Source organism: Anabrus simplex, chromosome 1 (assembly GCF_040414725.1).
Source record: "Anabrus simplex isolate iqAnaSimp1 chromosome 1, ASM4041472v1, whole genome shotgun sequence".
NCBI classification, from domain to species: domain Eukaryota; kingdom Metazoa; phylum Arthropoda; class Insecta; order Orthoptera; family Tettigoniidae; genus Anabrus; species Anabrus simplex.
The window spans coordinates 1,335,653,673-1,335,676,437 of NC_090265.1; the positions used below are offsets into that span (position 1 = coordinate 1,335,653,673).

Consider the following 22,765-nt stretch of genomic DNA (forward strand, 5'->3'; position numbering starts at 1 on the left):
AGTGAAGGTTCGAAACATAGAAGGGGTGGAAATGAATAGGAGAAATCATATTGAGCATTGCAATAAGTGTTGGTGATGCCGACCACTTGGAGATAATGAAAAATAGTAAATATATTACCTGGTACGATGGTCTCTTCGGGAGCCACTGAGACACGAGCGTTCTCCTGTTGATTGTTCACTGTCTCCATCTCCACCGATGTCACAGCCTCCTGCTTGGACTTGGCTCTGCGACATCTAGCCATGAGTGTAATAAGTCCCACTACCATAATGATACCCGTTGAGACACCAGCGGCGATGCTGAAACTCGATAAGAAATCATTATAACCTTTCTTGTTGTCCGCCAGCTGACGCTCTTGATTGGCAGCTATTTTCAGTTGACCAATATCTGCTACATCCTTCACCCGCTTCTGGTCTAAGACTTTCTTTGGTTTCCCAGTATCAACTACCTTCTCCATGTGATCTCGGTGAGGACCCTCTTGTACATGTTCATAGTGCTTTGGCGATTCTTCATGCTCTTGTTCAGGAATAACCCAGTCGTGGTCCGTATCAATTGGCTTTTGATTAAATGTGCCTGGTTTCTGATTTGGAATATCTTTGAGGCGCACTTTCATTCGATATTTCTTCTGGTCTGTGAACTTCTTCCGTTGTTCATCATTCTTAGTTAAATTCATCAAGTCGGAGTCAGTGTGTTCTTCTACCTTTTCTACCTGCTGGTAAGGCCCCTCAGTACTTAATTCTAATATATCAGATTCTTGTCCCAGCACTTCTTGATTCGTGTCGTTTGTAGCGCCTTCCTGCAATGCTTTTGTCCTTGAAGACCCTTGGTTTCCGGGTGGCTCAGAAAATGATTCAGAAACTTCGTCAACGTCTTGAGTGGTTTTAGTATCGTCAGAAGTGTGTTCCGTTTCGTAGCTAGGTCTCCTATGTTCTAGTTGATCTTCGTGAGATTCTTCCTCTACGAATCTGGAGTTGGTTTCTTTCACTACTCTACCATCATCTCTAGACGTAGTTGTTGAAGTTGTGGGGATGTCAGTGTTACGATGAAGGTCTAGAGCACTTGATAATGTTTCTGTTGCTCTTGTTGTTAGTGGTGTTGTTGTTGTTATTGTAGAAATGGTAGTAGGAGTAGTAGTAGGAGAAGAAATAGGAGTGGTGGTGATAGTCGTAGTAGTAGTAGTAGTCGTAGTAGTAGTAGTAATATTAGTAGCAATAGGAGTAGTATTAGAAGTGGTAGTAGTAGGAGTAGTAATAGTACTATTAGTAGTACTAGTAATAGATGTTGTTGTTTCGTCGTTCTTATTTCCTGTTGCTGTATTTATTAACTCACTCTCACTACGGTCGGTGAAATTTTCTAGTGCCGACGTGTTCGATGATTGGGCACGATGAACTGTGACGCTCTCGTTGGACACTATGTCGGATGTCCTAATATCCTCACTGGTAGTGACTAACGGTTCAGGGACAGGTCTACCATTGTTCAGAAGTTGTTGGATGACTTCTGGTTGTGACGGTGTCCACTCTGTCTGGCATGGCGAAGACTCATTGCAACTTGAAGGAGTGTCACACGTTCCAGTTATGTGATGACATGTGTTCACAGCACCTGCGCACACACAGCGCATCTCACACCGTTCACCGTAAGTCCCGCTTGGGCAAATTGATTCGCATCTGTAAGAAATACAAATCACTATAAGAGTACATAGTATAACGCCAGTTACTGCTTCTAGGGAAATCAAGGAGAGAGATATTGGAATACATTTTGATAGTTTATCACAAGCCTAACATAAACTTTACTTATATCTGACTATTGTAAATGGTTCGGTTTTGTGCTCACTCAGTATAATTTTTATTTTATTGTTAATGTTATTACTTTGAATTCAGGAAATATGTTAGGAATTTGTGGGTTTTCCGGGTATTTTTCGATTATATAGACCACTAACTGGTCTATAGTGAACTAAATATTTATAGGCGAAGGAAACAGAAAGTGAAATCTGTCTGCAGACGAATAGGGGTAAAAAATCTCCAGGACGAAGTACCTGGATGTGAGTGAAAAGTTCCAAACAATAGACAGTGAGCAGGTTCAGTATAGAACGAGAATGGGTGGCGTACATGGATGCTGTAGTAGAAATAGCAAGGGAATGCCTGCGAACAACTGTTTGTAATGATGGGAAAAAGCATACTTCTTAGTGGAATGATAATGTGAGAGAGCTTGCAAACGTAAAAAGGAAGGCGTATTAGAATGGCTCCCAACAAAGACTGACTCAGACAGAGAATTGTACGTAGATGAAACAGAGCGAAACACAGTTATTGAATCCAAGAACAAGTCATGGGAAGATTTTGGTAATAACCTGAAAAGGCTAGGTCAAGCAGCAGCGATACCTTTCTGGACAGTAATAAAGAAAGGAAGAGAGGGAAAAAGGAAATGAATAGTGTTTTGCGCAAATCAGATGAACTCGTAATAGATCCCAGAGAATCACTGGAGAGGTGGAAGGAATATTTTGAAAATCCTGGTAACATCGCGAACAACCGAGGTCATGGGGAGGAGGACAATGATGTTGGTGAAATTACGCTTATGGAAGTAGAAAGGATGGTAAATAAACTCCATTGTTATAAAACGGCAGCGACAGATAAAATCAGATCTGAAATGATGAAATACAGCGGGAAGGCAGGGATGAAACTGCATCATAAGTAATAAGATTAGCATTGAATATTAGTAAGGTACCATCTGATTGGACAAAGGCAGTTATTACACCTATATATAAGCAAGGCAACAAGAAGGACTGCAACAACTGTCGAGGTAGCTCACTGATCGGTATACCAGACAAGGTGTTCACTGGCATCTAGGAAGGGAGGTTGCGATCAGTGATTGAGAGGATGTTGGATGTAAACCAGTGAGTTTCAGACCACTTAGGGGCTTCCAGAATCAGATTGTCAGTATGCGCAATATAATAGAAAAATGCTAGGAGAGGAATAGACAATTATGTTTATGTTTCGTAGATCTAGAAAAGGTATATTACAGAGTACCGAGGGAAAAGATGTTCGCCGTACTGGAGATTTATAGGATGAAGGTTAGATTATTAAAAACAATCAAAGGCATTTATGTGGATAATTGGGCTGCAGTGAGATTTGGTGGTAGAATGAGTTCTTGGTTCAAAGTATTTACTGGGGTTCGACAAGGTTGTAATCTTTCATCTTTGTTGTTCATAGTTTACATGGATCATCTACTGAAAGGTGTTAAGTGGCAGGGAGTAAATCAGTTAGGTGGAAATGTAATAAGCAGTTCGACCTATGCTGACGACTTGGTCCTACTGGCAGATTGTGCCGAAAGCCTGCAGTCTAATATCTTAGTACTCGGTAACAGGTGAAATGAGTATGGTATGAATATTAGCCTTTCAAAGACTAAACTGATGTCAGTAGGTAAGAAATCCAAGTGAAATGAATGTCTGATTGGGGATACAAAGCTGAAACAGGTAGATAACTTCAAGTATTTAGGGTGTGTGTTCTCCCAGGATGATAGCATAGTAAGTGAGGTAAGATGCAGTAAAGGTAATGCAGTGAGCTCGCAGTTGCGATCAACAGTATTCTATAAGAAGGAAGTCAGATCTCGGACGAAACTACCTTTTCATCGGTCTGTTTTTGGACCAACTTAGTTTTACGGGAGTGAAAGCTGGGTGTACTATGGATTTCTTATTCATACGTTAAAAGTAACAGACATGAAAGTAGCGAGAATGATTGCTGGTACAAACAGGTGGGAACAATAGCAGGAGGATACTCGGACTCAGGAGATAAAGTATAAGTTAGGAATTAATTCGTTGGATGAGGCTGTACGCGTAAACCGGCATCGGTGGTGGGGTCATGTGAGGCGAATGGAGGAGTATAGATTACCTAGGAGAACAATGGCCTCAGTTATAGAGGGTAAGAGAAGTTCAGCAAGACGAAGACGACGACGGTTAGACTCAGTTTGTAACGATTTAGAGATAAGGGGTATAGAACTAAACGAGGCCACAGAACTATTTACAAATAGGGGATTGTAGTGGCGGTTGGTACATTCACAGAGGCTTGCAGACTGAACTCTGAAAGGCATAAAAGTTTATAATGAAGATGTATGCATATTTAATGTTATTAATAAAGACAATGTTATTCAGTCTCACTTTCGACGCATATTAAATTACGGTTTCCGACACTTAGCTTGTTCTAAATATACTTTATTGATCACCTGAGAGTAATTATTACAGATTATTATTATTATTTTGTTTCCGGTAGGTTCTACTGTGGACCACGCCAAGGATCATTCAATTCTGGTTCATCTTCTTTCGATCAGCGCGGTATTTCTTCATTTCTGAATGGGTTTCTTTACGTTCTTGCGGTCGTTTCCTATTCGTGTGATCTTGGTTGATCGTTTGATCTCGGAATCCCGTAATTTTGTTGATGGTCCTCCTATATTATTACTAATATTATTACTAGGACTCACTTCTACTAATAGTTTATCTTTTCTTTCCTGCTATTTCTGTAACGTCGCACCGAGACAGATAGGTCTTATAGCTACTATGGGATAAGAGTGGGAAAGAAGCGGCCGTAGCCTTAATTAAGGTACATCCCCAGCATTTTCCTGGTGTTAACATGGGAAACCACAGAAAACCATCGTCAGGGCTGTCGGCAGTGGGGCTCGAACCCACTCTCTTCCGGATGCAAGCGCACAGCTGCGCGCCCCTAACCGCACGGCCAACTCGCCCGGTGAGTAATAATTTTTAAGCAGTCATCATCAATCCTCACGTCTGTCGGGTAGAATCTAGGAACAGTCTTAAAAGTAAATTTACTGGCGTGGATGAAACCTCTTTCCAAGCCGACTAGTGTCTCCAAATACGAACATTAATGGAAAGAATGTTAAATACATATTATTATTATTATTATTATTATTATTATTATTATTATTATTATTATTATTATTATTATTATTATTATTATTATTATTATTATTATTATTATTATTATTATTATTATTATTATAAGAGAAGGGACGTGATGAAAAAATGATATTGCTGGCCTTCGACTCCAGATAATGTCTGCAGAAATGAAGACATTTGGGTGACTTCAGTTTTTATAATTAATGTACGTCTGACGTTAATGGCAGTGAATAAGTAAATTTAGTGTTCTTATTATCATCTTTCAGCTGCCCTAATGTCTTGTATGCATGCGTGAATATATATCCTGCTCGCATGTCTTTGTGGATGCAGTACTTTTGCATCCATCTCTTGGCATATGCCAGAGCAAAATGCAGTTTTCACCGAAGTCCCAGTCTCATCCATGGCTTTGACAATGTGGAAGCTGCTGGGGTATGGGTTGTGTTGAGAGATAGCATTCGAAGCACAACCAGTGCGTCTGAGTGTTAGTTGTGCTGCAATAGCACTGTCTGGCCCAGTGAGAAGAACAAGGGCAAACTACCTCACTTCTCATCTTGCCTAGTAGGCCTACTACTCAGTTTGGTTCTGACACTGGTTTTTGTGCTTTACCTATAACTGCATAGCCCGTGGTGGTGCTATTTGAGGATTCAACCAGCCTCTGGGCTGATGACTAAACAGACAGGTTAACTTGAGACCGATGAATCGGTTAAAACAAACTTTTATATGTAATATCATAAATTATGTTCTAAAATATGTAAATGTATTATTTTTATACTTTAATTTTTATCAATGGAATAGGCTATACAGAAATTTTTGTCCCTCGACTGTAAATCAACGAACATTTCAGTGACGTAATTCAGAAATTGGTATACTATTACACTAAATCAGTAAAGGTGTGCGACATGATTACAGAAATGTTGCTAACGTTATTTTATAAGAGGGACACTTGATAGCCGACTGACGTCGTCGGTGATTTCTCACTATGAAGTGAGATTTTTGAACGTCAGGTGCTTGTGGATATGTTGTGACGATGACCGCTATATCCATAGTCAATAAATCTATGAGCTTGTTTACTTTGTCTAGCGTATTTAATAAGTACTAGACGATTCCATAATGATCTGATAACACTTTGGTGACTCATTGCGTTTTACCAAAAATGAGGCTTTCAGATATAACTTTACAATCATGTTTTGTTTTTAAACAATTTTAGCTTTCGTTCTCATCAACCATGCAGCCGCCTACAATTTTGTGTTTTTCGTATTTTTAGTTATGAATTGAACGTATAAATTTGAGACGCAAATACTCAGTCCCCGACCCGGCCGGCAATCGAACCTGGGGACCCCCGAGCCGAAAGCAACTAGACTGACCATTCAGCCAAGGAGCCAGACCATTACAATAATAGACTTGTCATTGTTACTAGCTAAAGGTTATGAAAGTTTCACATTTCATAAGTTTGACTTATGCATTAATAGCTTATTTTCCACCATTGGGATGTAGAATTATATTTTAACAGATGTATTCAATGTAAGAGCCATCTAACTTGTCAACTCTTAGTGGTGATTGGATTTTAAGGAATTTTTGGATTTTAAGGAATTTGTACACCCTGTGTGATACTAAATGAATGGGTTAAAGAGTCCCTAATTTTTCCTCATTTCAACTTCTCTTATCTTTAGCCGATATCTTAATTTTTGGGAGGGTATGCACTGTTCTTTTCCCTCCTTCTGAAATTGTTATGAAGGGTAATAATCTGGTTATTTATATCATTAAGTTAATAACCATCACCACGAACTTTGCTTGAAGTAAGCGTGGAAAAACTTAAGAGAATAAAGATGGCATTTGGAATCAAATTTCGAGACTAATTGCATTTCTTTAGACTAGTATCCAAATATCTGAGCCATAAATCTTTGAAGGAACATATTCTGAGATATATAGTTTGTGAATTTTCATCTTAACGGAGATACACAAAAATAAAAATGGCAGAAAATACATACCTCGTACCCCAGTACCCAGGGCTACAAGAACAATGTCCCGTCTCGGAATTACACGTTGCTGAATTAAGACAGGAACACATCTGCTGACAGGTGGGTCCCCATTGACCATCTGGACACTCTGTTGAAGTAAAAAGACATAAACGAGTGATGTACTCAAAGTCCAATACTGTATAAGTCACTACAGAACGGGTGTTCAGGTATTCAAAGTTGTCAAAATAGGCAGGGAAAATGTGTCAAATTAGCACTTCGGATTTACAAAAAGAAGACTAAACACAATATCAATACAATATATACAGTACTTAAAGAATATAACACTGTACACATTTACGTTGTGTTAAAAAGTACCCTATTTTCGTGTTTCATTGTTTCATTTTTCGCAAACTTTACACAGTAAACACTGCCCCTTCTATTTAAATTACATCGCATTCCGGATATAGTAGGTTCGCACCCTACTGTCGGAGCCCTGAAGATGGTTTTCCGTGGTTTCCCAATTTCACAGGGCCGATGACCTTCGATGTTAGGCCCCTTTAAACAACAAGCATCAACAACCAATTTCACAGCAGCCAAATGCTGGGGCTGTACCTTAATTAAGGCCACGGCCACTTCCTTCTCACTCCTAGGCCTTCCCTATCCCATCGTCGCCGTAAGACCTACCTGTGCCGGTGCGACGTAACACAAATTGCAAAGAAATTAAAACACATCGGCACTCAACTCCCTAACATAACCATGGAGTTTGCTTTTCAATGTTCGGTTTATTGCGTACATTTCTACTCGGCATTTACTGGCAATTCGTGTTTACAGAAAATTAGGCCCTAAAATAGTCCATGACAGACAGACTTTTTTAGAATAGAGACTCAGAAAGGAAAATACAATTTTGGAAAAAGAAAGCGTCAGCCACTATGCAGTATTTACCAGTTCATTAAGAGGCTCAGATAGAATTGGAAATTCCGGACATATCTTTGAATTTACAAGGATTAGAGATTTCTGATCTGCTGATCTCTCAAAATCACCATTACTGACGGTTAGTATTGCATTCCTAGACTAGAGAATATTAGATAAATACATTTATTATCTGAAAAGTGTATCATACCATGCATACATCATCATTATAGACCGTTATGCGAACTGTCTATTCCTCTCATAGCATTTTTCAGTTACCTGGCGCATACCGGTACCGAAATCTGATCCTGACAGCCCGTCTGTGGTCTGAAAACACACTGGTTTTCATCCAACTTCCTCTCAAACACCGATCGCACCCTCACTTCCAAGAAGCCAGTGCATACTTTGCCTGAAATACTAATAAATGAGATACCTCGATAGATGTTGCAATCCTTCCTGTTCCCTTGCTTATAGATAGGTGCAATTACTGCTTTTGTCCAATCTGAAGGTACCGTACCAACACTCCATGCTAATCTGATTACTCTATGAAGCTATTTCATCCCTGTCTTCCCAATATACTTCACCATTTCAGGTCTAATTTCATCTATTCCTGCTGCTTTATGACAATGGAGTATATTTACCATCCTTTCCACTTCCTCAAGCGTAATTTCACCATTTTCCTCCTCCCTATGAGCTCGGTTGTTCGCGACACCACCAGGAAAATTTCCGTTTTGCGTTGAGAAGATTTTCAAAATATTCTCTCTACCTGTCCAGTGATTGCCTGGGATCTCTTATGAGTTCACCTGATTTACCCAAAACACTATTCATTTCCTTTTTGCCTCCCTTCCTAAGATTCTCTTTTACTGACCAGAAAAGTTTCCCTGATGCTTGACCTAGCCTTTTCAGGTTATTAACAAATCTTCCCATGTATTCTTTTTGGATTCAACAACTATTCCTTTCGCTCTGTTTTTTTTTTTCATTTACGTACAATTATCTGTCTGCATCTGCCCTTGTTGGGAGCCATTTCCGATAAGCCTTCTTTTTATGTTTACAAGCTGCTCTCACTTCATCATTCCACCAAGATGTTCGCTTTTTCCCCGTCTTTATACACAGTTGTTCCTTGCCATTCCCTTGCTGTTTCTACTACAGCGTCATTGTATGTCACCCATTCTCTTTCTATATTCTAAACATGCTTACTGTCCACTGTTCGAAACTTCTCATTAATCATATCCATGTACTTCTGTCCAATTTCCTCGTTCTGGAAATTTTCTGCCCTTATTCGTATAGAGACAGATTTCACTTTCTCTATCCTAGGCCTAGAGATACTTAGTTCACTACAGATCATATAGTGATCTGTATCGTCGAAGAATTCCAGAAAAGCCCATACATTCTTAACAGATTTGCTGAATTCGAAGTCAGTTAAGATATAGTCTATTATGGATCTGGTACCCCTACCCTCCCATGTGTAGCGGCGAATAGTTTTGTGCTTGAAGAATGTATTTGTAACTGCTAAACCCATACTAGCACAGAGTTCCAGCAAACGCTTCCCCTTCTTATTAGCTTTCATATCTTCCCCACATTTACCAATCACCCTTTCGTATCCTGCAATTCTATTTCCAACTCTCGCATTGAAATATCCCATTAGCACTATTCTATCCTTGCTGTTCCCCCTGACTACGATGACACTCAATGCTTCATAAAACTTCACCATCATCTGCAACCTCACATGGTGAGTACACTGAGACAATTCTTGTCCTAATTCCTCCAACTGCCAAATCTACCCACAACATTTGCTCATTTACGTGCCTAACAGAAACTATGAAGCGTGCAATATTGTTCCTAATGAACAGGCCTACCCCACACTCTGCCCTTCCCTTTTTACCACCCGTCAACTACACTTTATAATCTATCTCTTCTTCGTCATCTTCCACTTACCCGAATATCATTTACTCCTAGCACATCCACATGCATCCTCTTTGCTGTCTCAGCCAGTTCTATTTCTTGATTTGATTTACGTGAAGCTAGGATGTTAGTAGGGTCAGTCATAAGTCAGTGTCGATGTGTTGTCGGGTCTAAGAGAGATTCGCATTCCTATCAGTGTTGCGTAACCATGACCATGACAAGATGTAAAGAGCTCCATCACATTGAACCCCATCTAATAGCCAGTGGTCCTAAGTGCTCATCTCTACTTATTCAAGTCATCGTTGTTTTTTTATTTTATTATGATTGCAGGCCATAGAAGGTTTTGACTGTCTTGTATTTCATGTTTATAGTCGGATAGTGTTAGACAGATTTGTGTGGTTTCAATTTGCGTGCACTAATGCTACAGCCACTGCCTTCGTAACATACAGGCCGTACTGTGGAAAGCGCGCCAAGCCAATCAGCTGATCAATTGAGGCGGGCTAAGCGAATGTTACAAATTGTACTTGTGAATGTAATCCATAAGGATTGGGGGCATTTTTAGGATAATTGTGACCGTTGAGAGACAAAAATGTATATTTAAGTATATTACATGTTTTTCTTTAAATTTATCACATCAGAATTTACGTAAACAGCTGTTATTAAGATAATGAGACTTCATAGTTTAGGTTAGGCTTGGTATCTTAACGTGGTGATTAATGTAAATTCTAAGGACGTAATACTTCTCGTGTAATTTATTCATTTGATTGTTATCGTATAACACGTTCTTGTGGAAATATATGAAAATGAAAAACTACAACCTGTTTTCCAGTCATTGACCGGGTCAGGGATGGAAATGAATGAAGCAGATATAGGCTGTTAGTACGATGGGGTCGCCACTCTCAAAGTGATTTATTAATAAGGGATAGATGCTATGAAATTAGAATGGAGAGTGTTGCTGGAATGAAAGATGACAGGGAAAACCGGCGTACCCGGAGAAAAACCTGTCCCGCCTCCGCTTTGTTGTGGAAATATAATGTGCTACAAATTTAAATACAGTGTGTGAAAGTTCGTAGTTGCCATAATGCTAAGATCTTGTGCGTACCACAGCGAAACTACAACTATACAAGTAAATAGACATTAATATCTTCATTTTCTTCGTATGGGGACAGTTACCTTTGTGAAAAACGAAAATTCCAACCGAAAAAATACCTGTTACGAAGAATAAAGGTGCATGTTTCACTCATTTTCCAGAGCTGATGATGAGTTCTGCTTTTGACTTTCTTGTTACGCAGTTGATACAGAACAAGTATAAAAGCGGACAGTAACCAATGGAACCTACAAATGGTTATTTCTTGGGTTCGTAATGTTGAGTACGCGCTGCCTTTTCTCCCCAAACTTAATGCGAGTAAAACCCATCCCTCGGCAGTTTCCGTGAATGTGGGAAGTAAGAAATAGATATGGCTGATCAGTGCATTAATATTTGGGAAAGCACGGGCTATTCCTAAACAAAAAGTGATACAAATGTTTGGGTTGAAGAAAGGGTCTCAAGAAAGTCTTCGAAGGATAGTGCCAGAAGTGTCAATAAAAAAAAACAATAAAAAAAAGAAAACAAAACAAGAAAGCTACTGTATTTATGGTCATATACAGGTATGGAAATAAAGTTTATTATTGCACGTTTGTTGTCTCCATATTTGTATTAATGCATAATAATTATTTGTTGGGTACATTGACGACTAAAACACTGAAGCTTAGACCCCGTAGATCGCGCTTCAAACCTACTTCTCCTAAAATTACATAGACCTCACTTACGAGTTATGATGCGATTACAGGTTTTGGTGATCTCACCTGTTATATTAATACAACATTTGTAAATATTTCAGAATTACAAAAGGTACAGACGCATCATGTTTTTGCATTACGCGGGTCGGACGTAGGACACAGTTCGCCTCTTTGTGTGACGTCATCGGAGGTAGTCCAGCTCTATGGCTAAATGGTTAGCGTGCTGGCCTTTGGTCACACGGGCCCCGAGTTCGATTCCCGGGAGGGTCGGGAATCTTAACCATCATTGGTTAATTTCCCTGGCACGGGGGCTGGGCGTATGTGTTGTCTTCATCATCATTTCATCCTCATCACGACGCGCAGGTCGCCTAAGGGTGCCAAATCAAAAGACCTGCACCTGGCGAGCCGAACCCGTCCTGGGACCTCGCGGCACTAAAAGCCATACGCCATTTCATCGGAGGTACAGTACGCCCCGTACATCACGAAGGCAGTGCTACAGCGCAAGTAAATCCGTGCGTTCCCACTTATATTTGAGTGTCTTTAAGTCTTGGGTTTTATGACATCTCAGTCATGGACTAGTTCAGGTCAATTAAATTTATAACAGGGGAGATAAATTTAAAACTTAACTGTGAACCACTGTATATAAAATCCAACACTTTCAGATAGCGTGCACCATAAGCCCATAAACATTACAAACAAAAATCACAGCATTACCACATAACACGTTAAAATGAGCACTTAACAAATAATGAAAGCACTGCTAAGCAGGATGTACTTCCGGGTTTATGATTTATTTATTTATTTATTTATTTATTTATTTATTTATTTATTTATTTATTTATTTACTGTACGTCTTATTTTACATGCCAACGGCCGTAGCTGTGTTGAAACACCGGATCTCGTGAGATCTCCGCAGTTAAGCAACATTGAGCGTGGTCAATATTTGGATGGGGTGCCACGCGTTGTTGGTGGAGGGGGGAGTGTAAGGGAATGGAGGAGCGGAAAGGAACTGGCCACCGTACCGTACGTAAACTCCGGTTCAGGCACACCTCTGCGGAGGTTCGGACCTGCCTTCGGGCAGAATACACCCTTACCTTACCTTATTTTACATGGTGGTACTAATCTATGAAGTCTGCTGTTCTACCTCATTATACATTCACCTGCATTTGAAATATGCTAACTTATTTTACTTACAATGAAAACTTGCGGACTAGGTTTTTATAACGTATAGTGATCTTATAACTAAATATGTTATGTGGTTTAAAGACTATTCTATATTAATTTACTGCGTAATTATTACATATATATTCCACTACAGCCTTTGTATTTTTGAAGATCCATTTTATGCACTGCATATTTTATATGCTCCTGATTTCAGCAGGTAGGGAATTCCAGGTGAGGCCTCCAGAGACAACGAATGACTTACTGTAGGAGCTGATCCATGAATAGTTATACTTAGCACAGAGCCAGGTAAGTATTTATTTTGATAATATTAATGAAACTGAAAGACAAAGCATGCTGGGGTATTGAGGGCCTGTATGTGATGGAATATGGTGATAGAATGAAGATTCCGTCTCACATTTAAATGCAACCATTCGAGTTCGGAGAACATTGAGGAGATATGCTTAGAGAATGGTACATCGTGAAGAAATCTACCACATGCATTCTGGACTCGATGACATATGGTAGAAAGTGATGTGCTTACGTCACGGTGTTCAAAGATGAGCATAACGTTATAAGAGTAGGAGTTATTCGTAAACGATACTCACCCTTGTTACAGCTCACTCCAAAGTATCCTGAATGGCAAGAACACTCGTGTGGTGCGGTACAATTCCCGTGTTCACAACCGAGAGGACATTGAGGCTCGCAGTACAGGTCCTCTGCGTCGGGCAGGTAACCGGGACAGCACTCGGTCACCAACCGCGTGCGGGGTTCAGTCTAAAACGTAGAGATCATTAACAATAGTATATATATTACAATAATTATTGTTCTGAGGGAAGCTGGAAAGGGTTATAGCCTACGCCAGATTACTTTTTTGGTTCTGAAGTGAAGAAAATTAAACTTTCAGTTTCAGTTTGTCATATGAATTCTAAGTATGTTAATTTTTAAATGATCGAAGGAGTGGACATGAGCTTGGCTCTATGCCACTTCTTTGTTATCCAATGCCTTACTTTCATATTCATGAACCGAAACCACCGAATGAGTTGGCGCGAGGTTAGGGGCGCGTAGGTGTGAGCTTGCATTCGGGAGATGGTGGGTTGAAATTCCACCGTCGCAGTCCTGAAGATGATTTTCCATGGTTTCTCATATTCACACCAGGGTTGACACCACGGCCGCTACCTTCCGAATTCTAGCCTTTTCCATCCTTTCGTCGCCGGAAACCTTCGATGTGTTAGTGCGACGTTAAACCACTAGCAATAAAAAGAACAACTAAAGCCATATGGAGATCCATCGGTTAGAGCATAGACAGGCAAAGACAGAGAGAGCCCCGCTCCTTGAGCTAAGGATAGGAACGCGGGAAGAGCCGAGAGTAGCTGACCTCTAATAGTTCGTGCTGTAATCACTAGATGGCGATATGTGGAGTCAAGGAGCAAGCAAAGCCACAGCAATGTACCTGGCTGTGCATATCATGTTTACGCCATACACTCGCGCAGTTCGTTTGCCGTTCATTGTTACGCTGTATTTCTAAACAAGCTATTATGGTAGCCTACAGTATTTCTATGCGGTACAGGTAGTAGTCAAACGAGTATATAGTTATCACACGTCAAAATAATTAATTCTGCTTCCTACGGATAATATAATGAAAAGAATATGCGCCGAAACATTAGGCACAATAAAGCTGTTAAAAACACCGGGCGAGTTGGCCGTGCGGTCGGGGCGCGCGGCTGTGCGCATGCATCCGGGAGATAATGGGTTCGAATCCCACTGTCGGCAGCCCTGAAGATGGTTTTCCGTGGTTTCCCATTTTCACACTAGGCAAATGCGGGGCCACGGCTGCTTCCTTCCATCGTCGCCATAAGACCTATCTGTGTCGGTGCGACGTAAAGCCACTAGAAAAAAATGTTTAAAACTGTTTAGGTGCGTGCCCCTTCACTAGTTTTAACTAAGAGCCGTGCAAGTAGCTGATAGGTTGTACCTTCCGTCAGAGCGCATACTCTGCTCCTTTACCTGCCGAATTGTGCCCGCCTTTGGGTTGGAGCAGGGCCCCTCAAACGTCCAAAATCTCACGCATGCAAACTGAGGCGCAGAGATCCTGTGCACAGTGCATCGGTCTCACTCGGCTCGGCTCGGACCAATGCTTCGTCTCTGGGTTACTCGGCTAAGCTCGGCTCAACTCGGCTCAACTCGGCTCAACTCGGCTCGGATTTGGAGCGCTACGGAACAAGAGAGGAAGAGGGAGACAGGCGGAGCGAGCGAGACAGGCGTGGCGAAAAAGAGAGACAGCGCTATTGCTCCAAATCGAGGAGTGGGGGTCTGCACTCTGGTCAGCCAAGCAATTATTGCAATGCAACTTGATTGGATGATCAAGTCATACATAATCAAAATGGTAACAGCCATTCTGTCATTCTGACATTCTTAAAAGGTACGAACTTGTTGCTGCAATTTTAAATGAAACGTGGTGTATCGGAGACATCGATTGTAATGAAACTTTAGGAGGATGAACAGTTAGGACATCAGAACATCGCTGCACGCTTGTCGTTGTTACATAAGCTGTCTAGAGCATGACAAAGTGATTGAGTCTGAACAGAAATCGGTAGTGTCCCTGCTTGTGCTAATAGAATATTATAATAATACTGTGACATCAGTACTGCCTCTTCCCAGTGTTAGGCAACACTTCGAACATGTGAATATGGTGAAGTAGAGACAAGCTGAACTTTAAGGACACTACATAATTCTGTAGCCTATTAACAGAGGCCACTACTCTGGTTTGGGGTGCCACCTAGGGAATTGGAATGAACTCTATTTATTGGAGAATTGTAATGGTTAGAAGTTGTGCAATCCCTGGTTTATTTCTTCGGTTCTTGAGTCGCCCGTACTGAACTTTCAAACTCACTGTCGGCGGGCCTCACGATGATTTTTCCGTAGTGTCATACTTTCACGCCAGTCAAATGTCGGGGCTGTAAATTAATGTAGAACGGAGTATAGTGGGACGTTAAACAAGTAGAAGAACACGGTATCTATTCTGGATAATTTATAAACAATTCTGAAGTACTGTATTTACCGTTCCTTTTTTAATAAACGACCTTCAACGATTTTCCACTTTCGTTTAAAACAACCTTGTTCAATGCACCTCTGGATCATTTCTTACTTTTGTTGTAAATGATTTTGGAGCATTTCAGAATATTGTTGTAAATAGCATTGTTTCATAAACCTCTGAACCATTTCCTACCTTTAAGTAAACAATTCCTTCTTATTCTTCATGTGACCTCGGAGCATTTCTCACTCTTGTTCTAAAGAACTCTGCACTGTTTCCCATTCTTGGTGTGCACGACCTTAGAGAATTTACCACACTTCTTGAAAACAAACTTGGAGAATTTTTCCATTCTAAATAATATTTTCCCCACTCTTTTTGTAAACAACTCGAGAGCCTCCGTGGCTCAGGCGGCAGCGGGCCGGCTCTCACCGCTGGGTTCCGTGGTTCAAATCCCAGTCAATCCATCTGAGATTTGTGCTGGACAAAGCGGAGGCGGGACAGGTTTTTCTCCGGGTTCTCCGGTTTTCCCTGTCGTAATTCATTCCAGCAACACTCTCCAATATCATTTCATTTCATCTTTCATTCATTAATCGTTGCCCTAGAGGGGTGCGACAGGCTTCGGCAGCCGGCACAATTCCTATCCTCGCCGCTAGATGGGGGTTCATTCATTCCATTCCTGACTCGGTCGAATGACTGGAAACAGGCTGTGGATTTTCATTTTTTGTAAACAACTCCAGAGAATTCACCACTTCTCTTATAAACATTCTTCGTGGTCCTTCTCCTTGTCTAAACGACATGCTGTTATAGCGAAGGGTCAGAGCTCTTCAATTTTTACATCTGATTAGTGTTAACCCTCACCTACGGACGTGTGGTGTGTGTGGCCGCGGCAGGAACATAAACTAGTCCTTTTGCTAAGTTAACGCTCCGGGTTTGCTCTTTTATGATACCTTCCTGGGTTATTCAGTTCTGTTACCCAAGTGCATGAGGTGGTCGATTTTTGAAGGAGGTCAAAATCTTAGCATTCCATGTCATAGTCGTTGGCATGTTAAACATCTCCGGTGGTGCACTTAGTGTCACTAGAAAAAATTATCTACTCAGCAATAATATTCATTCTAGTAGAACTCCGCTTTCGTTGCTAGATAGTAGCACAACAGGAAGGTCTAAATTAGTAGGCAGGACGCCTAGATAGCACCACTTCAGGCCTGCACCACTGTTGTTGATAACATACGATTATTATTATTATTATTATTATTATTATTATTATTATTGTTATTAATATATTATTATTGCACATAAATTTATTATTCTTATACTTATTTCCCAAATAGAGCAGGTGAGAAGCGCAATAAAGCGCACTGGTACTGGTAATTAATTAAGGCCACCCTAGGGTGCCCTCACTGTTCTGTTGGTACTCCACAGTACACATAATTACATAAGTTTCTCCTCTCTCTGCTCTCACTAACTCAGTCACACTGGTTGTTCACTATTTCGCTTATAATCTACCACAATCACACCAGCTACACAGAACACATTAACGCTGTCCCGCTACTGTCCCTTATACTGTAAGTCAGTTCCACAATTATTCTGGCTGTCTTTATCACAGCTACTTAGTTCACAGCTCGCGAACAACGTAGTCTCACAATGCTGTGTGTCGTATACTGTCCGTTCACTTCGTTCACTGCCTTGTCGACCTCTATTACGCTGCACCTGAGACATACGTTCATTCACAGCAGCTGGGCACGAAGACTCAACTCTTCGGTGACAGGCAGAACAGATTGAACACTCATTTCACAGAGAGAACAGCACTCGTTGCACTGCGTTACGCAACTCCACAACAGCACTGAACGACAAAGACAGACTGACCCTCTCAACTCATATTGTACTCGTCGTCAGTATACACACACACCACTGACAGCACTCAGCAGTCTCTGCCTACTGACTAACACATTGCCTCACAGCAGCACTCTTCAACATAAACTTCGCAAAAGGACTCCACTACTCAAACTGAACCACTTGAGCTCGTCGGGTCCGACTTAAATAGGGAACCTTTCCAGATAATTGGCGAAAGGAGAATTCTCTAGAGTCCCTCGATTCCAAATGATCTAGGTTCAAGGTGTAGTTCTTTTCACGCCGCCGGGAGTCCTCCAGTGAGAGGACAGGGCGATGACAGAGGACAGAGTGGTGGCAGAGGGGTTTGCTTTGCGCATCCAGCACAATCCTGACTGGTTGGTGCGCGGCGAGCGGGCGGGGCCCTAACTCGGTGACGTCACTTGCGGCCGTGGCCAAGCTAACTTGCTCGTTGCATTAAGATAGAGGACACTATCACATTATTATTATTATTATTATTATTATTATTATTATTATTATTATTATTATTATTACCTATTATTATTAACTAGCTGCCATTAGTATCAATGTTGGTGAGATAATAAGTAATTTTGTTTTATGCTGGTACCAGCTAAAAACAGGATATAGAGGATAATGACTGATTCTATAGTACCTATATCAAACAGTTTTGATATGTTGATTGAGAGTTCGCAATGTTTTTCTATAGGTACAAATGCAACAACAGGTGAATGACTTTAATATTCAAATTAGAATGATAAATACAGCTGTTTGTTTCAGAGTTACCGGGCGAGTTGACCGTGCGCGTAGAGGCGCGCGGCTGTGAGCTTGCATCCGGGAGATAGTAGGTTCGAATCCCACTATCTGCAGCCCTGAAAATGGTTTTCCGTGGTTTCCCATTTTCACACCAGGCAAATGCTGGGGCTGTACCTTAATTAAGGCCACGGCCGCTTCCTTCCAACTCCTAGGCCTTTCCTATCCCATCGTCGCCATAAGACCTATCTGTGTCGGTGCGACGTAAAGCCCCTAGCAAAAAAAAAATGTTTCAGAGTTTGCAATTTGAACACATTTGTTTGCAGAAGTTAGAATTTACAAGCGTAATATATCTCTATTATTTACTGTCAAATGAAAAATATTAATGCAGTTTTTGATACTTTAAAGTGAGGTTTTATAAATAAAAATTGACTAACTTCTTTTGCTAATATTTCATCATCAACTAAGCGGTCACTGAGACCTTGCATCCATGTTTATGTTACCATTATCTCTGTCCATTGTTAAGGGTTAAGAGAGGATGATTGTCTACTTGTTCTTTCCCATGAAACAATAATGATCACCACAAATTAAAGAATTCGCCCAACTTAGATTACACTCTAGTATACATATAAAATGAAATCACTCACCTGTATTCTGTAATGATCCACCACTTGCTGCTTGTACTTTGTACACCGTGGAGGCATCTTGAAGCACCATGTGTATGTCTTTATCGTGATGGGCTTCTTCTCCAGTATCCGCATTGTCACCGTGTACCTGAACAATACAGCCACCGAGAGAAACACAATCAATCAATCAATCAATCAATCAATCAATCAATCAATCAATCAATCAATCAATCAATCAATCAATCAATCAATCAATCAATCAATCAATCAATGAAATGAAATGGCCACGGAGGTTTCTATCTGTCTGGTACAATGGGAAACGGAATCAGTATAGGTCAGGGCCTCTCAGGGTGCATGAACTGTGCACGGTGCAAAAGACGACGTCGCTTGGTTGACCAGAGTGCAGAACCCTACTGCTCGATTTGGAGCAATAGCGCTGCCTCTCTCTTTCCCCACTCCTGTCTCGCTTGCTCCACATGTCTTCCTCTTCTTCAGTTGCTCCGTAGCGCTCCAAATCCGAGCCGAGTTGAGCCGAGCTTAGCGGAGTAGCCCAGGGACGTAGCGCTGGTCCGAGGCGAGCCGAATGGGACCGATGCACTGTGCACAGGAACTCTGCGCCTCAGTTTACACGCGTGAGATTTTGGGCGTTCGAGTGGCGTTGGTCTAGGCTATACGGCTGAGGATGTCGTCATGCCGATCATTCGACACTCCAGTACGAGCTCCGGTTGTTTCCCCACCACTGCGATATTCAGTAAAAGTGTATGAAAAAGACAGATGTATGTATGCTGACAGGTTACGGCCACGCGGCACACGGAGCAAAATGGTAGGTGCGCTTGTGGTGAAATCCGACTTATGAAGGAGAATTAGCATTCACAGCCTTCGTAATCAAACATTATATGATGACAAAAATAATTGTGTTTTACAATGATAGTACATTTATTCTCTCTTTTCGGCAAATCCTCTAACGTGACATGGGACGTGTTTTAGTTTATTTGCGTTTGGATTGGACAACGTTCTGTATATTTGGAACAAGGATTCGAGATTTTGTCAATAGCGCGAAGTTGCCCAGGTTAAAGTCCGCTAAATCCGCCGTTACCTGGACTTGGTCAATTTAGTAACAGGAGTAAGTAAATATTTATAAGCTCATATACATGGATTGAACTTAAAACTGAAATAACTTTGGCAGCTTGCCTTTAAATTTCAGAAATGTGTCCTTGAGTTGTGACGCACTGTTGATTTTTCAGCTCAAGTTCGAAGTAACGGGAAACACTCTCAATGGAAATTCTAAGTTCCCATGGAGGGAATTAGATTCTTTTCTAAACACTCTCAAGTCAAAACTGAGAATGGTCCGATGGGTCAGTCTTGCACTGTTCCCAACTCTACATCCTAAAATATCGCTAAATTCCTTAATGAAAATTTCTAAACATAGTTAAATTTAAATATAAGTCACTATGAGGATTCTTCCACATAAAATTACCAGTAAACATAACTAAAATAAGTATACCTATGCAGAAAAAATTTCCTCTTCGTCTTCCATTTCCTCCTCAGCAAACGATGTAGACTCTGAAGTGGAAGGTTGCTGAGCTGTTGACGAATCAGGTAATAGTTCAGCCGTTGTTGAGTAAGCATCTTTTACCGATATTCCTGACCACCTTCAATGGTAGGTTTTCCATAGACACTTAAGGACATTCTTCATATATATTGTGACCGTATCGGCACAATTAATATTTATTTCAAGTGATATGCTTGGTGAGGAAGCAGGCAGCAAGCTCTCTTTGTGTGGATGTTGGGAGTGGCTTCAGGTTGTGCAACAGGACGCCCGCCAGAGAGACGCCTTCACTCGCCCACCGGGTGGCTTAAAGAATCCCCGAACTAGGAACACGTCATAGAAGAAGCAGCAGAAGAACACTATTTAGCGACTCCATATTGGAAAACAAATGCCAGCGTACAGCGATGCCAAAGCGATCGGGCCAAATTTAATGTATTTTCGGCGTAAATAAGGCTTGATTAACAAAACTGCACCCGTCAGAGCAGTGTGCTGAATTTTGGTGGAATTATAAAGTCAGGAGTTCGGATAGAAAATACTCTCCAAGCGAAAGGCGTTGGTAAACAACTTATATAACTGCGTTAGCGTACGTACGCCTAGTGAAAAGCCAGATGCCTTCGGGGATTCCCTACTTCCCCTCCAAGCTGATTAATTAATTACTGCGGATCCGCCGAACATATTCAACTCCGCATGACATAGCGCACTTGTGCATAACCAAGTCACACAGTCTAGCGTATTGCTAATTTCGACAGGCTGGTTTATCCAGGAGCAGTCGAAATAAGAGAGAGGGATGATCTCGTTAGCCGCCCCTACTGCCGGGTCCAGTATAAGTTTTTGCACTTCCTAAGGAGCTGGAGCATTCGGTGAGGAGCTTTCGACGGGAAGCGACGGCCGGTTCGCTATCGAATTACCGCTCCTTTCTATACTATGTGAACAAAGCGGGAGTGAAATTTTTCAGTTCTTTCGCTTATAATTTGTGATAGGCAACAGAAGATTATGGTAATGAGACGTACTTAAGATATCGGTTGCAAAGTAGACTAAGACTTCGTGAAATATGAAGTAGGATTTTGTATAGCAACGAGTACATGATTGTACGCAGAACTTCTGTAGGAGAACGCTCTAGCCGTAAGAATGAACTAGTGAGAGGGACAGAATCACAGTATTCGAAGACCTTTTCGAGATAGGTAGGGTAGAGGCAAAGAACTGTATAAATCTACGCGGTTTTCTGAACAAAGCGCAGGTCAGATTATTAACTGATTAACAGGCAGTGAGAAGTGTTCCTGAACTATTAAAACATACAGAAGATAGGGATAGAAAATTCTGCATCATGCGGATGCTGGGAATGCCCGGCGTAACAGTGCAATTGGGGTAGACTAGCTGAAAGTAGCCGGTATAACCATCTCCATGTAACTGTCAGTGGGTAGACGAAGAAGTAGTAGGAGTGAATGGTGACACGTGAGCAAGAAATCGATAAATTGTGTAAATTACAATCTAATTTCAGTGATCCGTGTGCTACTAAAATGGATTACGCGAGACAAGATATGGAACTTCTGAACTCCAGGACTCCAGGATCCGGCGCCATGGAGTAATCCAACATGGGTAGGCCTCCGGAACCTCCGGATGGGGCGGAAGACATCAACCGTTGAGTACAAAGTTATGTTTCTATTCCAATGCTAGTATTTCCCTTTGTAAATAACAGTCATGAAGTATAGGGTTATAAGTAACATGATTAAATAGGCTAAATCCGCCTAAGAATGGTCGGGAATCCTTTTATTCATTTTGGTTTTAATTAATTAGATATGGGAAGGGAGTGATCCTATGTTAGTGTATAGAATATGGGACCTCTTTTAGTGGCTATATTTGCATGTTATCATATTTTGTTTATTTAGTGCTGAGAAGGAAATGGGGGGAAAAGGAGTAGAATGCTATGTAGAGTAATGATGTAGATCTCATCTGAGCGATTGCCTAAGTTACGCAGGGGTAGCGAGGTGACAGAGTCATCAACAAGTGCCCGTATAAAAGGAAAGGCTTGGGCTAGAATCAGCACTATGTTCGTAAAGATAGAGTTTGTTGCATGGTAATATAAGTTTTGGCTGTAACTGATGAGGTTCAAGGAATGAAGTGCCGAGGTTTGAACCCCTGTCCTCCACTACACTAGTGAGGTTACACGTAGTAGGTCTGTTAGTGGTTTGGCAGGATTTAATAATTTAAATTAATTTTGATTTTTATTATTATTATTATTATTATTATTATTATTATTATTATTATTATTATTATTATTATTATTATTATTATTATTATTATTATTATTATTTCCCTTTCATATTTTGATCGATGATTTCATGCCGATCTAT

General features: G+C 41.0%; 1 protein-coding gene across 1 annotated transcript in view; it reads right to left on the reverse strand.

The window, feature by feature from the left end:
- Positions 1 to 22,765, reverse strand: part of LOC136878715 (uncharacterized) — a 225,841-nt gene that overhangs the window by 53,932 nt on the left and 149,144 nt on the right. The window contains exons 3-6 of the mRNA XM_067152163.2: positions 18,887 to 19,013; positions 13,216 to 13,384; positions 6,887 to 7,007; positions 119 to 1,662 (exon numbers count right to left, since the gene is read on the reverse strand). Coding sequence (XP_067008264.2) covers positions 119 to 1,662; positions 6,887 to 7,007; positions 13,216 to 13,384; positions 18,887 to 19,013 — 1,961 coding nt within the window. The remainder of the gene's footprint in view (positions 1 to 118; positions 1,663 to 6,886; positions 7,008 to 13,215; positions 13,385 to 18,886; positions 19,014 to 22,765) is intronic.